We start from the raw sequence: 13,764 nt of genomic DNA, 5'->3' as shown, positions 1-13,764 counted from the left end.
CAAACTGGGACCAATGGATATGAAAGTTGCTGTTATTATGGAACAAATATCCCAGTATTGGGCAGATGTATTGCTAGTATCAGGTTTAAAATGTCACATACAAGTTTCTGTTCCTTAAGAAAGTAATGGCTATAAACATGACACCACATCCAGAGTCAAAGAAGAATGTTCAGCAATTTGCGGGGACGATTAATTATCTTAGGAAATTTATCCTTAATTTGCCCACAGAAGCAGCCCCTCTTCAGAGGCCTCTTGAACAGAAAACTTGATGGTGCTCGGATGCATCACAGGAGGCCTCCTGGGAAGCTTTGAAGCAACACCTAACAAGCCAGCAGTTGTTAAAATTCTGCTGTCCAACCAAAAATCAAGATTTTGGCAGATGCCTCACAATCCAGCTTAAATATGATACTTCTGGCAACCAGTGACTTATGCATCGAAGTCCCTAGCTGATACAGAAACCAGATAAGCATAGATTGAGAAAGAGCTACTTAGTACATTATTTGCTTGTGAAAGACTTACTCAATATATTTATGGATGGATAGTGAGCTTCTTCACACAGAGCTTTTATCCTGCTATTGAGATTGGTTACTCACGGAAGTCTGTGGGTCCTTTAGATGGACCTCCAGGGCATCTCCTGCACTACGGGCATTTCTATACCAGCCTAAAATCCTGCATTTAAAATGGGGCTTTCCACTTCTGTTTTAAATGCAGGATCACCACTGACTCCCTTTACATGCACCCCCCCCCTTCTCCCTGTATCTGAGTCTTCCATTATCTTTCATTGATCTCGTTCCTCTTCTTGCTGCTTCTACTCTTTTCATGGAGGAAACTGAAGCGGAACACAACGGCGTAATTTGATAGCTCATTATCTGCAATCTATTTAAAAACGGAACAAAGGACATTTAGTGCGGGAGGGTCATGGCAGGGTCACAGCAACATGTAAAGAGCCCGCAAACTTCCATGAAGGAGCAATCTCAATCGCAGGATAAAAGCTCCATGTGATGAAGCCCTAAATGACCTTTATTCCATCTTTAAAAGATCAGAGATAATGAGCTATCAAATTACCACGTCTGAGTTCCATTTGAGTGACCTCCATGAAAAAGGAAAAGCTGCAATAAGAGGAGCTAGACCACTGCGCCATCTAGCAGCTGTATAATTAAACATATGGAAGACTCAGATAAAGGGTGAAAGGAGGGGGAAGAAAGCGCATGTAAAGGGTGTCCGTTGTGATCCTGCATTGAAAACAGAAGCAGAAATCCCTGTTTTATGGCTGTGAAAACAGATCATATGCACCTCATAGCTTTGTTTAGCAAACCACCAAATAACTGTACACTATGGATCCAACAAATGATAATCAAACTACAGAGATATGATTTGGTTGTGACCAACACATCAGGCAAACCTTTGTTCGCTGCAGATACACTTTCAAGAACTGTTTCCCCCACTAAGGTAGTAGAAAAGTCTTCGGAGACAGAAATGCAAGCTTATGCAGATAGGCTTATCGCTTCCTACCCAGTGGTAAATAAAAAAAATGTGACAAATCAAAGAGGAAACTGATACTGACCCTTCACTGCAGGTCCTGGAACAAGGAGTGACTAGTGGCTGGCTAAGGACAATTGGGTTCAGAGTATCAGAGACTAGTGGAATTGTAGACATGAATTCATGGTAATAAATGGCCTGATCTTCAAGGGGAGCAAAGTGGTGATTTCCACTGGGAAATGCTGCATAAAATACATGAAGGTAATCTAAGCATTGAGAAATGTAAAAAATGAGCTCTGGAAGTGACATAATGGCTTAGAAGTAATCAGGAAATAGCAGCTATGGTAGAAGGTTGTTTCACCTGTTTAAAATACAAGTCATGTCAACAACTATAGCCATTGAATCCACATCCTGTTCTTCAGAGGCCCCTCCAAGAAGTAGGAACTGACTTAGGTGGCATTCCAAGGTTTACTTAATAGTCACAGTCACAGACTACTCTCTCTATCCAGATGAAGACTTCAGTGACAATGCCTCACAGTTCTTGTGTACCAAATTCAGGCAGTTTGCCAAAGACTAGGATTTTCAGCACACTACATCTAGCCCTAATTTTCCTTAGTCAAATGGACTTGTAGAAAGGTCCATCCAGACTGTCAAAAATCTGATGAAGAAAGCCTGGTGATTTGTACAAGTTGATTTACAGTAGCACTCCATTGGAGAATTGTTGGTCACTTGCTCATCTCTTAATGGGAAGGCACATTAGTGCTAATTTCCCTATAACTGATGAGTTACTACAATCTCACACCAATGACAGTCCCAGGAAGATGAAGGAAATTCAGAAGCTGAAACAAACATATTATTTTGACAAGACAACACACACCCTTCCAGAATATAAACCAGGAGACAAGGTTTCACTCAAGAAATTATTTACTAGTTGTTGTTGTTGTTGTTGTTCAGTCGTTCAGTCGTGTCCGACTCTTCGTGACCCCATGGTCATGGCTTATTTTCTAAGACAAAGCGACGCTGGACTTGAAGAACTTTGCTCAGTGTTTGGACTTCTTGTTTAAGGGTAACATTTGCTTGCTTTTGATGCTGCTCCAGTGTCAATTATGAAGTCAATGTCACGGCCCCTCACAGTCAATGTCATGGCCCCTCTCAAGCTGTCTCCCTCTTCGCCTATTTTGGCCCCTTTGGTTTTCTCCTTTGTGTATTTGATTTATTTTATTTGGGCATTCATGCCACTAATGTCTATCTTGTCCACACTGGGCACACTGGTTCTTTTTTAAGAATCTTCTGCCTCTGCCGGGTCTTCTTTTTTTTTCTTTCATCCACGTCTTTTTGGGCCTCTGGGCTGAGGGAGGGGGGTATACTGGCGATAGGCATTTGAAAGACGCTCCAAGTACGCTCTGGGGCCTCGGTGGCACCTTGCAGCACTTTAGACACTTTGGTCATATTAATTGACTTCTTCATACCTGCTTTCATGGATTCTAACAGCAGGGTTTGATACTGGGTGAGGCGCTCTAGCCCCACTTGTGTTTTGGGATTCCAGCGGAGGGGGGGGGTACTTACAAGGAGGCTTTATTGGGTAACTTACAGCACACAGGCGTACTTAATGGTTGGATCAGACAGCTTCTCTGAACCATGAGCTATTGCGCTAAATGGGTTTTATACCATACATGTTACCCATAACACTAGCAAGCATTTTCAGCATAGGCTAGAAGTGTTTGGTTCTCAGGCACAGCTTCCTGTAAACAACTTCGCTTCCCAAAGTGCTTGATAACACTTTTATTCATTAGTATGGGAAGAGAAATTTCTCTCTCTTTTGCTTTCTTTTTCTTTGCTGATCTGCCTGTATTGCAGATCATGTTTTAAACTTTTTATACATAACTTTCTGCTCCATGCACCAGCCTTGTCTCTTTATTTGTCTTTTTCAAGTTAAACTCACTTACTTAAACCTTTCTGCCTTACACTAGTCCCACTGACACACATTTGGGATAGGCTCTTCTTCTCCTTCTAGTTACATTTTCCTCATTTTAAAGAACTATTACATTATTGTGGCTACTTTACCCCAGGTAATAAGCTCCAGGCACAATCAGCTGCTTTTAATTTACCCTGGGGGCAACTATGGCCACGCTTCTTTTCTACAAATGTTTTTTCTTTGCCTCTTGCCTTTTCTTTCTTCTTTTTTTCCTCCCTCTTCTCTATCTGTCTGCTACTTTCTCTATTTTTTTTTTTTTACTTGCTTTTGTCTTTCTTTCCTTGTCATCCATTGGGAACCACACTTAGTATTATTTGGAGTTGCAACTAACACTAATCTGCAAATATCACATATATTTAATGATATCTAAGAAATCATAAAATATACACAACAAACTTTTTCTGCAATTTAACACAATGAATGGAAAACACTTTTTGCATGGTAAGGCATGATGGAGCAGATCCAGCAATTATACTGCTCTTCTGGCTGAAAGCTCAGGGCTCATCAAAATCAAGGGACAGGCATACCCACACACGCAAAGAGTTCTAGGTCACCACTTTTGCATCGGCAACTCTATGCTGCATGAGTTCTGGCAGAAGGAAATCTAAAAGTTATAGATCAAACTCAGCCTGCTGTACACTGAGCTGACTACAAACACAGACACATGGTCTACAGCGATGAGAGTTCAAGTTTATCCAAAGCTTCACAGCACTGTCCATGGCAAGTCTTTGACAATTTAAAATTTTAGTCCATGTGCAGAGTGTCTCTAAAAAGCCCAGCCATTGATGGAGGCAAACAGAGAAGGCTCTGGGCAATGAAGATGCGATGTTTCCAGCAAAGGCTCTCTACTTTTGCATCAGTTTAAAAAGGGAAAGTGTGGCCCTACACCCCTTCTGACAGACAAGGGCCTTTAACTTTTTTAGCAAGGCCTCTATCTAAACAGAGCGGCACAGCTCAGCTATCTAGCCGTGACGCTTTAACCTGGGCAACTCTTCTGTAAATTTTATTTTACTTCTGTCAGGTTCTCTCACAGACATTTTAAAAACTTACTCTTTTTTTTTTCTCTTCTAACCTGGTACACGAAAGCACTGAAACACTGAGTGCCGAAACTCAGGACGCTGGGGGGTGATGGGCATCGCCTTATACTTGCATTTTTCAGGCAGCCATTAATCTTCAGGGAGGCGGTGGGGTGATTTGCAGGACTTCAAAGGCAAGCTTCTCAGTTGGTTTGTATTTGTAAATCTCAAGCTCAAAACAGGACATGATGAGGTACAGGGCAGCCAAATTCTTGCTTTGGCACGGGCAACAAATAACTCGGGTTAGCTTTCTTCGCTGGGGTCTCAAACAGGAAAACAGTCTTAATTTAAAGTTGTAACATCACTGACAGCGTCAGCCAGCCAGCTACACAGATCTCATTGTTTTTTAAGACAGTTGCTCCAATATCTTCTTTTCTTCTCAATCAGGTTGGGTCTCCCAGCTTACACAGTTTATTGCAGCTTTCAGGAGCATGACAGTAGCGTGATTTTGGCTTGGCCAGGAACATGCTGTCTGGTTTCTCGGTCTCTTTAGCACACACACTTAGGCAGTGTAACACTGGACACTCAAATCAGTGAGATTTCTTCATTGCAGGGAATCCCACGGCAAAAGCTTAATGGTTACACTCTTCAGAAATCATATAGCCGATGGTCAGTAGCTACAGGCTCTATGCAATTTTAACACAGTTCAAAGCTAAACACGGTTACCTTGACAGAGATCTTCAACATGGTCTTTCCACTTCATTCTGCTTTGGGCCAGTCTTATGGCACACTTTTCACTCGAAGAGGGGTCTAGCCTGTGCTCTGGGGGCTGATTCTTCACCTTTATTTTCTATTTTGCCTTCATCTTCTGGGTCTTCATTTTCAGTTTCCATTTTTTAGGGATTTCATTTCAATTAGGCGAGGTGATGATGTTGCACAACTCAGAACGTTGTGGGCAATTTTCCTGCCCCCCCTCTCTCGGCGCGCTAGGCTAACAGCTACTTTTTCGGCCTTACACTCTCACGCTCCCACGCTTTGTTAAAAGCCAGACTGTCCTGCAACATTTTTCTAATTAACAGCCTCAGATCTTTTTTTTTTTTTTTTCAGCTCGACCTTGAGCTTTTTGCGGTTTTCTCTCTCTATTCTGAATCTTTTTTTTTAAAAAAAAACCTTTTTCCTTCTTTGTTTGACATACATCTCAAGGGGGTGCAAGGTTTGCTTCCCCCACCACCCATAGCCTCCCTCCTAAATTGAAGACAGACACAATTAGGGAATGGGAATTGGTCAGTGAGTAAGGGGTCTCACTGGCCGACACAACAGGATTTTTCACACCACGCACTTTGCTACTGGCCTGGGCACCCGGACGGTCAACGGTATGCTTCAGAAACCGCAGTAGCCACTCACACAATCATCATTCTCTCCACTGCATCCATATGTCCCTGCCACCCACTTTTCCCACTTTTTACCAGAGCAGAAAACGGCTTCCCCAGCTTCCTCAGCTTCCTACTGAGTACTGGCGTGCTAGGTACTGGCGCCCACTCTGGGGTGTGATCAGGCCCCCCTTCTACTCGCAAGGAGTAGGTTCTTTTGTATACGTATACCACCAACACTGACCTTCTTCATAAGGCGGGGCCCTCTTTTTTTCTGCCCAGTGGCCTTTCTCCCTAAAGGTGGGGCCCTCTTTTTCCCATATACTTGCCTTTCTCCTGAAGGCTTCCAATGTGGGTTTCAACTCAATTGCAGCTGCGATACAGGCAGGGCTCAAGTTCCTTCCTCTGCTTCCCAAGGTTCTCTTGCTGCTCGCTGCCGTTTGGGCGATCCCGGTGCAGGTTTTCTCCCATTCACTCGACAAAAAGGTCGGTGGCGCCAAGAAAGGGAGGCATGCGCCGAGCTCGTCTTCCCGGTGCGGCGATCAAGAGCAGGCAACTGCCACCTGTCTGGCTCAGAGCCTGCCACATCCGAGTCACGGCACCATTTATGTTGCAGAACCCAGAGTCAGAGAGACCACGGAGTGAAGGAAAAAGAGATTCTTTATTTAACGCGCGGGCTTAAGGCTGGAATCATTTCCAAAGAGCCAGAAGCCCCGATTTACATTAGCACATTGGTTTTATAGACATTGTGACACATATGAAACGGCTCCTCCTCCCCCTCCCGCATGGGGTTGCAATCCTCAACATTTCTTCTCTTAGCACTATTGTTTATAATACAAGAACTGGGTTATAGGGTAGCCATGATAAGGAGAGAACAGAAGAGAACAGCAGAGAACAAGATATACAATTGTATGACCTTTGACAAGATAAGGAATTCCTGTGTCTCGTCAGCTTACAACAATATATTCAAGGGAGAAAGAGCTCAGCAAGAACATGAAGCATGAGACTGCATGAGGCTACTTAGTCTGATCCCCGATATGGCTGCTACAGAGGCTGTCTGGAGCATACCTATACTTTGTGGGGATGGCCACCAGAGTTTAGCTGTAGGCAAGGTGAAGTAAATGCCATGAAGAAGCTCAGAACTCTGATGGACAGCCCTGAAATGGCAGAAACAGTGGGGAAACACAGGCGGGGAAAGCACTGGGGAAACAGCCCTTGACTGGGTGTAGAGGGTGGTGCACACCACAACCGAAGTGCAGACAAGTCAAATTAAGGAAAACAATCGGACTAAAAATAGTCTCAGAAGAACTGATTTTTCGGTGCGAAACTCTGGGGTGGCTGCGAGATGGCCACGATGTCATGTGCTCCAAATGCAGCAACCTTGCAGTAAATCGCTCGTGGAAACACTCCTCAGGTTGACACAGAGCTATTCATGAGCACTTGTTGAGTACGGTTGCTCTACCAGCAACAGTAGTTCAGGTAGTTCAACCCACATTTTACCATCTTGTCAAGGAGGATATCATGGAAAACCTTGCCAAGTGCTTTGTTGAAACCAAAATATTTTATCTCCACAGTGTTCCCATAAACTACCGAAGTATACTTCAAAAAAGAAGATAAGGTTGGTCTGGTATGGCTCATTCCTGACAAAACTATCTTGGCTCCAAATAACCAATGCACAATTCTGTAGATGCTCACAGCTGCTTAATAATCTGTTCTAGAATCTTGTCCAGTACTGACATCAGGCTGACTGGTCTGTAGTTTCCTGAATCAACTTTTCTTCTGTTTTTGAAGATGGGAGATAACATCTGCCCATCTTCCAGCACCTCACCTGCTTTCCAAGATTTTTCAAAGATTACAAACAGTGGCTCTGAAATAACATCCACAAGCTCTTTCAGAACAGCACCCTGGAGTATAATAATCTGGCCATGGAGACTAGAAATAATTTAAAGTAGCTAGCTGTTCTCTAACCATCTCCTTAACTACACTGGGCTGCAAATTCCTCCTTATATCATTTGTTCTACTTGTCCCAGATTCACGCATCAAAAAAGGAAGAATATTGCAGCATTTGGAAATCAGTTAAGATGTAATTTACTAGGTGAAAAGGGCAATCCTATACATGTTTATTCAAATGTAAGTCTCACCATGTTCACTGGGGATTACTCTTAGGGAAGTGTGCATAGGACTGCAGCCATACACATCTTACAATATGTCTCTTAATTTTTATTTAGCTTTTGAGAGTTCAAATACATGTTACATGCAAAAGTACATGCAGAATCATACAGTTGGAAGGTATCTCAGAGATCATCTAGTCCAACCCCTGCTTAATGCAGGCTCTGCACTGCAGGGTGCAACTTACAGCATCCATGACAGATGACCATACAGGCTCTGCTTAAATACCTCCAGTGAAGGAGAAGCCACCACCTCCCAAGGCAATCTGTTCCACTGCTGAACAACTCTCACTGTTGGGAAATTTCTCCTAACACTAAGCCGAAATCTGCTTCACTGCTATTTCAGCCTACTGTTTCTAGTCCTGCTTTTAGGAGCAACAGAGAATACGTCTGCTACATCTTCTGCCCGACAGCCTTTCAGATATTTGAAGACCCAATCATATCTCTCCCCTTAATCTCCCCTTTTTCAGGCTAAACATAGCCAGCTCTTTCAACCATTCCTCAGAGGACTTGGTTTCCAGAACCCTCACCAACCTGGTTGCTCTTCTCTAGATGTGCTCCAACTTGTCAATGTTCCTTCTTAAAATGGGTCACCCAGAACTGGACACAATGCAATAAATGCAGCCTGACTAATGCAGAATAAAGCAGAACGATTACTTCCCATGATCTGGACACTATACTTTTGTTAATGCAGCCTAAGACTGCATTAACTTTCTTAGCTGCTGCATCACAGTGCTGGCTCATATTCAGCTTATGATCCACTAAGACACCTAGAAATGTTTAACATGTACTGCTGCCAAGCCAGGTCTCCCCTATCCTATACTTATGTCTTTGATTTTTGTACCTAAATGCAAGACTTTACATTTATCTCTCTTGAATCTCATCTTGTTAGATTCAGCCCATGAATGCCAATCCATTCATTAGCACTCACTGAGTATGGCTGCTCAACCAGCTGTAGATCCACCTAATGGTAGTATTGTCCAACCCACATTTTACCAGCTTGTCAACAAGGATATCATAGCAAACCTTGTCAAATGCTTTGCTGAAATCAAGGTATACTGCATCCACAGCATTCCAATGATCTAGCAAACGAGTACTGATGTCAGGCTGACTGGTCTGTAGTTTCCTGGATCTCTCTTTTTCCCCTTCTTGAAGATGGGGCCAACATTTGCCTGTCTCCAGGCTTCTGCACCTCACCTGTTCTCCAGGAGTTCTCAAAGATTAGAAACAAAGACTGCAAACAGCACTTCTGTAATAATGTCTGGAAGCTCCTGCAGCACCTGGAGATGTAATTCATCTGGCCTTTGAGACGTGAATCCATTTAAAATAGTCAAGTGCTCTCTAGCCATGTCCCTACTTATTATGGGATGCAATCCCTCCATATATCATTTGTTCTACTTGTCCCAAGTTGAGCACAATTCCCCTTGTGGAAGAAGGCTAAGGCAAAACAGGAGCTGATGGTTCTTTGCCACCTGCCAGAGGTCACCCGTGTAAAGGATGGGCGTGGGGAGGGAAAGGGGAAATCTCCAGGAATGACGCCGTTCAGCCATATTCTGCACGGGGGTCCTAGGAGGGTCATCTTTGTATTGTTGGCTCACACAGCTCTCAATATGGAGGCTGTTTACTGTACTGCACTCATACTGAAAGGCATCGAGCATGAGCAGAGTGTACAGTATAAATGTTTCTTTACACTCTTATATTTGTTTTGTAAGAAAAACTTCATCTTTGGGAAATATAGAAATTGATATTCACCATGGAGAATAAAAGTAATATTTATATGTTTCTGAGTGCTCAAATACTTCAGTGGTATAATTTCAGTAACCATGATAAAAGTAGTGTAACATAGGCGACGTGGAAAAATGGAGTTAGGCAATATCAGGATGGCTACATGTTAGGTTTATACAGACACTGTAGCTTTGAATCTTAGATGTAAGGGGGCATCCCTTCTTCATCTTTGCTGGGATTTGACAATCCCAAAGGTATGTTACAGCCTAGGGACCTGAAGCTGGAAATAACAGCAAGCGTTCTGCTGCTGGCATGCACCAGTACAGGAATTTATCTTTGATCTCAGATTGGAGATAGCAAGTAAGCGTGCCCTCCAAGGGGATTCCTCCAGGGGGTGGGGTTTGGAACCTAAGTCATGACCCTGGAGGAACCCAGAGAGGCTGTGCGGGTTGGATTGGGGTACCCTGCAGGCCACATTAGGCCTACAGGCCAGAGGTTATGCACCCATGTTATAGAGCCTTAAAAACTCCATACGTTTGAGGCCAGCACACCAGAGTTTTCCTGTAGTAAGTTTATTTTTGTCTGGCACACAGCAGAAGTGGAACAGACTCAGCAGACCTGTATATACTCCGCTCCTGACTTTCCTCATCCTTCAATAATGAGCAGATTCTTGAAAACATAACATATACACATCAAGTGATGCCCCAGCCACAGAAAATCTGATCCAGCCACCTGTCTGGTTTTGGAGGTTTCCCACATATACCCTTGCAGCCAAAGGATCTAGAAACTTTTCTTTAGATGAAAGCTGGGATTTGGGGAGGAAGCTGAATTCTGCACCAAATATTGAACTTTGTGCCCAATAAATGCTGCACTTTTTCAGTACTTTCATGTAATCATCACATAAATAGAGCTCAGCACACACAGTTCTTTGGCTTGCATTCTTAAGTCCCCCTAAAGCACATAGTTAAGCATGTATGACCTATTTACTTCAGGGGATATTTGGACTCAAATAAATTACTTCATATCTGACTTTGAATTTTCAGAGCACTAATGAAGGCTCATTTTCATTCACTCCTTGTCACGATAATTACATCTAGCATTCCTATACAAAATGGAAATTCATACATGCCGGTAGATCAGAGTTATCATTTCTAAATGGTGCACTGAAATATTAATCTGAAACCAGGACCCACATGAGATGAGTGGATAATGTGACACATTCCCATGCGAAACTCCTGAGGATGTGCCCAAGTGGACCTATCAATCAATGGACCCAGACATATCTCAATATAAATTTAAAAGAAAGATGTTTCTCTCACCTGAGCTATCAAATCACCATTTTCAGCATGGACCATGATTACAGCTCCAAGACGTTTCAGGTAAGTAAAGGCTTCATAAAGCTATGTACAGTACAGAGAGAGAAAACAATCAGCAATGACAACGTATTGATTATTTTAGAGCTTTTCTACACGAGGCTGTTAATCTGCCACATCTACTTTCAGTTTCATCTCAGAACTGAGATCCGAGGACTACACAAACAGCATTTCCTTTCCTGCTTTTCTGCTAGGTGGCACTGTGGCATAGCAGAATAGAGCATTTCTCTCTATTAGTAGAAACAGCACTTTCTTTCACTTTCACAACTAAATGCCTCATTTTCCCTGCTCTAAAAAAACTTACCAAAAGCGCTGGTTAGACACAAAAGTGAAACTGGAGGGTCACAACATCGTCTAAAGAACCCTTAAAAAACTGTGAGTAGGGAATGAGGAGACATGATAAATGCTTCATGTAGGAAACCCTTATTACTTTATACCTTTTAAAAAAAATGCATGTCATTTTCTCACTTTAGGGTAGCACAAAAGCCAAGAAAGATAAACCATTTCACTTTAACAACCCCACATCTATTCACCGTATCCCTTTTCACCAGGAAATTGGGTCAAGTCACTCATGGAGAGTGAAGTGTCACTGCATTCAGAGTTGAACATAAGAGTATAAGAACAGCCATGCTGGATAAAACTAAACTCCAGCATTCTGTTCACACACTGGCCAACCAGTTGCTCCAGTGAAACCCACAAATAGGACATGAATTCAACAGTACCCCCCTGCTCATGTTCCCCAGCAACCGGTATACATAGGCATATTGCCTCTGATACTCAGGACAATATTGGCAGTTTCATTTTCAATTATTTCCCCAATTATGCCTAACATGGAATTTGCCCTTTTCACAGCAGCTACATACTGGGTTGTTTTCATCAAGCTGTCCACCAAAACCCTAAGATCTCTTTCTTGGTCAGTCACTGCTAGCTCAGGTGAATTTGCTTTTTCTCCCCTCCATCATGCATCACTTTACACTTGAACCACATTTGGCCTTTTGATGCCAATTTTCCCAGTTTGGAGAGATCCTTTTGGAGCTCTTCACGATTCCTTTTTGTTTTAACCACCTGGAATAACTTGGCGTCATCATAAAACTTGGCTGCCTCATTACTCATTACTAATTCCAGATCTTTTATGAACAAATTGAAAAGCACTGGTCACAATACAGATCGCTGTGAGATCCCACTGTTTACATCCCTCCATTGGGAGAATTTACCATTTATTCCTACTCTCTGCTTTCTATTCTTTAAACAGTTATGATCCATAAGAGGACCTCTTCTCTTATTCCATGACTGCTAAGTTTGTTCACGACCCTTTGGTGAGCGATTTTGTCAAAAGCCTTTTCAAACTCCGGAAAACAATGTCTACCGGAAAAGCCCTGTCCACATCTTTACTGACACTCTCAAAGAAGTCTAAAAGGTTAGTGAGACAGGACTGACCTTTGTGGAAGTCATGTTGATTCTTTTTCATGGCTTGCCCTTCTGTAAGCTTACAGATTTTATCTTTAATAATGCTTTCAACCAATTTACTCAGAACAGACATTAAGCTAACCTGTCTGTAATTTCCTGGATCCCTTTTTAAAAATCGGCATTACATTTGCCATCTTCCAGTCCTCTGGTACAGAAGCTAATCTTAGGGACAGGTTACATATTTTTGTTAGAAGATCAGCAATTTTCCATTTGAGTTCTTTAAGTTTAGGATGGATTTATTAGCTTTCAATTTGTCAATAAGGTTGAGAATGTCATCTTTTGTCATCATTATTTGCCTCAGCTCCTCAAACTCCCTCCCTGAAAACATCAGTTCAGGCACAGGTGTCTGTCCTACATCTCCTGCAGTGAAGACAGACAAAAAGAATTCATTCAGCTTCTCCACAATCTCCTTCTCCTCCTTTAGTACTCCTTTAACTGCATTAGCGGTCCAACAGCTGCCCTAGCTGGTTTTCTACTTCTGATATATTTAAGGAATTATTTGTTGTTGGCCTCAATGTTGTTAGCAATATGCTCCTCAAAATGCTTTTTTGCATCTCTTATTGTCTGCTTGTATTTCCTTTGCAAAAGTTTCTATTCCATTTTATTCTCCTCATCTGGGCAAGACTTCCATTTTTTGAAGGAAGCCTTCTTTTCCTTACTAGCTTCCTTGACACTTGCTCGTTAACCATGCCGGTGACCTCTTGGACTTGGTGCTACCTTTCCCAACCTGTGGTACACTGTGGTAGCTGTGTTTTACCATTGTGGTTTTGAGTAACCTCCAAGCATTCTGAAGGGAGTTAACGCTCTTGACTCCCCCTTTCAGCTTCCTTTTTACCAGTTCTTTCATTTTAGAGAAGTTTCCTCTTTTGAAGTGAAATATGACTGTGTTGAACTTCTTTGGCAATTTCCCACTTAAATATGTATGAAATCTGTTAGCACTGTAGTCATTGTTTCCAACTGGTTCAATAACACTCACATCTCACACTAGATCCTGGGCAGCCCCACTCAAGATTACATTCAGGGTCTCATCCCCTCTGGTCAGTTCCATGACCAACTGTTCTAGGTCACAGTCATTTAGGGCATCGAGAAATATAACCATGATTGTTATGATTGAACATGCGTTTATTCAGTCAATCTGGGGCTTATTGAAGTCACCCATTATTACAAACTTTCCTTGTTTGGATGCCTCCT

General features: G+C 42.5%; 1 protein-coding gene across 3 annotated transcripts in view; it reads right to left on the bottom strand.

Annotated features, from left to right (window-relative positions):
• Positions 1–13,764, bottom strand: part of LOC146344360 (dihydropyrimidinase-related protein 1) — a 172,318-nt gene that overhangs the window by 80,360 nt on the left and 78,194 nt on the right. For all 3 annotated transcript variants that reach the window (XM_084859923.1, XM_084859924.1, XM_084859925.1), the window contains one exon: positions 11,053–11,133. In XM_084859923.1, coding sequence (XP_084716049.1) covers positions 11,053–11,133 — 81 coding nt within the window. The remainder of the gene's footprint in view (positions 1–11,052; positions 11,134–13,764) is intronic.

Source organism: Heloderma suspectum, chromosome 5, assembly GCF_057233095.1.
Source record: "Heloderma suspectum isolate Gila_16-S chromosome 5, 16-S_ref, whole genome shotgun sequence".
Classification (NCBI taxonomy): Eukaryota; Metazoa; Chordata; class Lepidosauria; order Squamata; family Helodermatidae; genus Heloderma; species Heloderma suspectum.
This window is presented reverse-complemented; position numbering and strand designations above follow the sequence as displayed.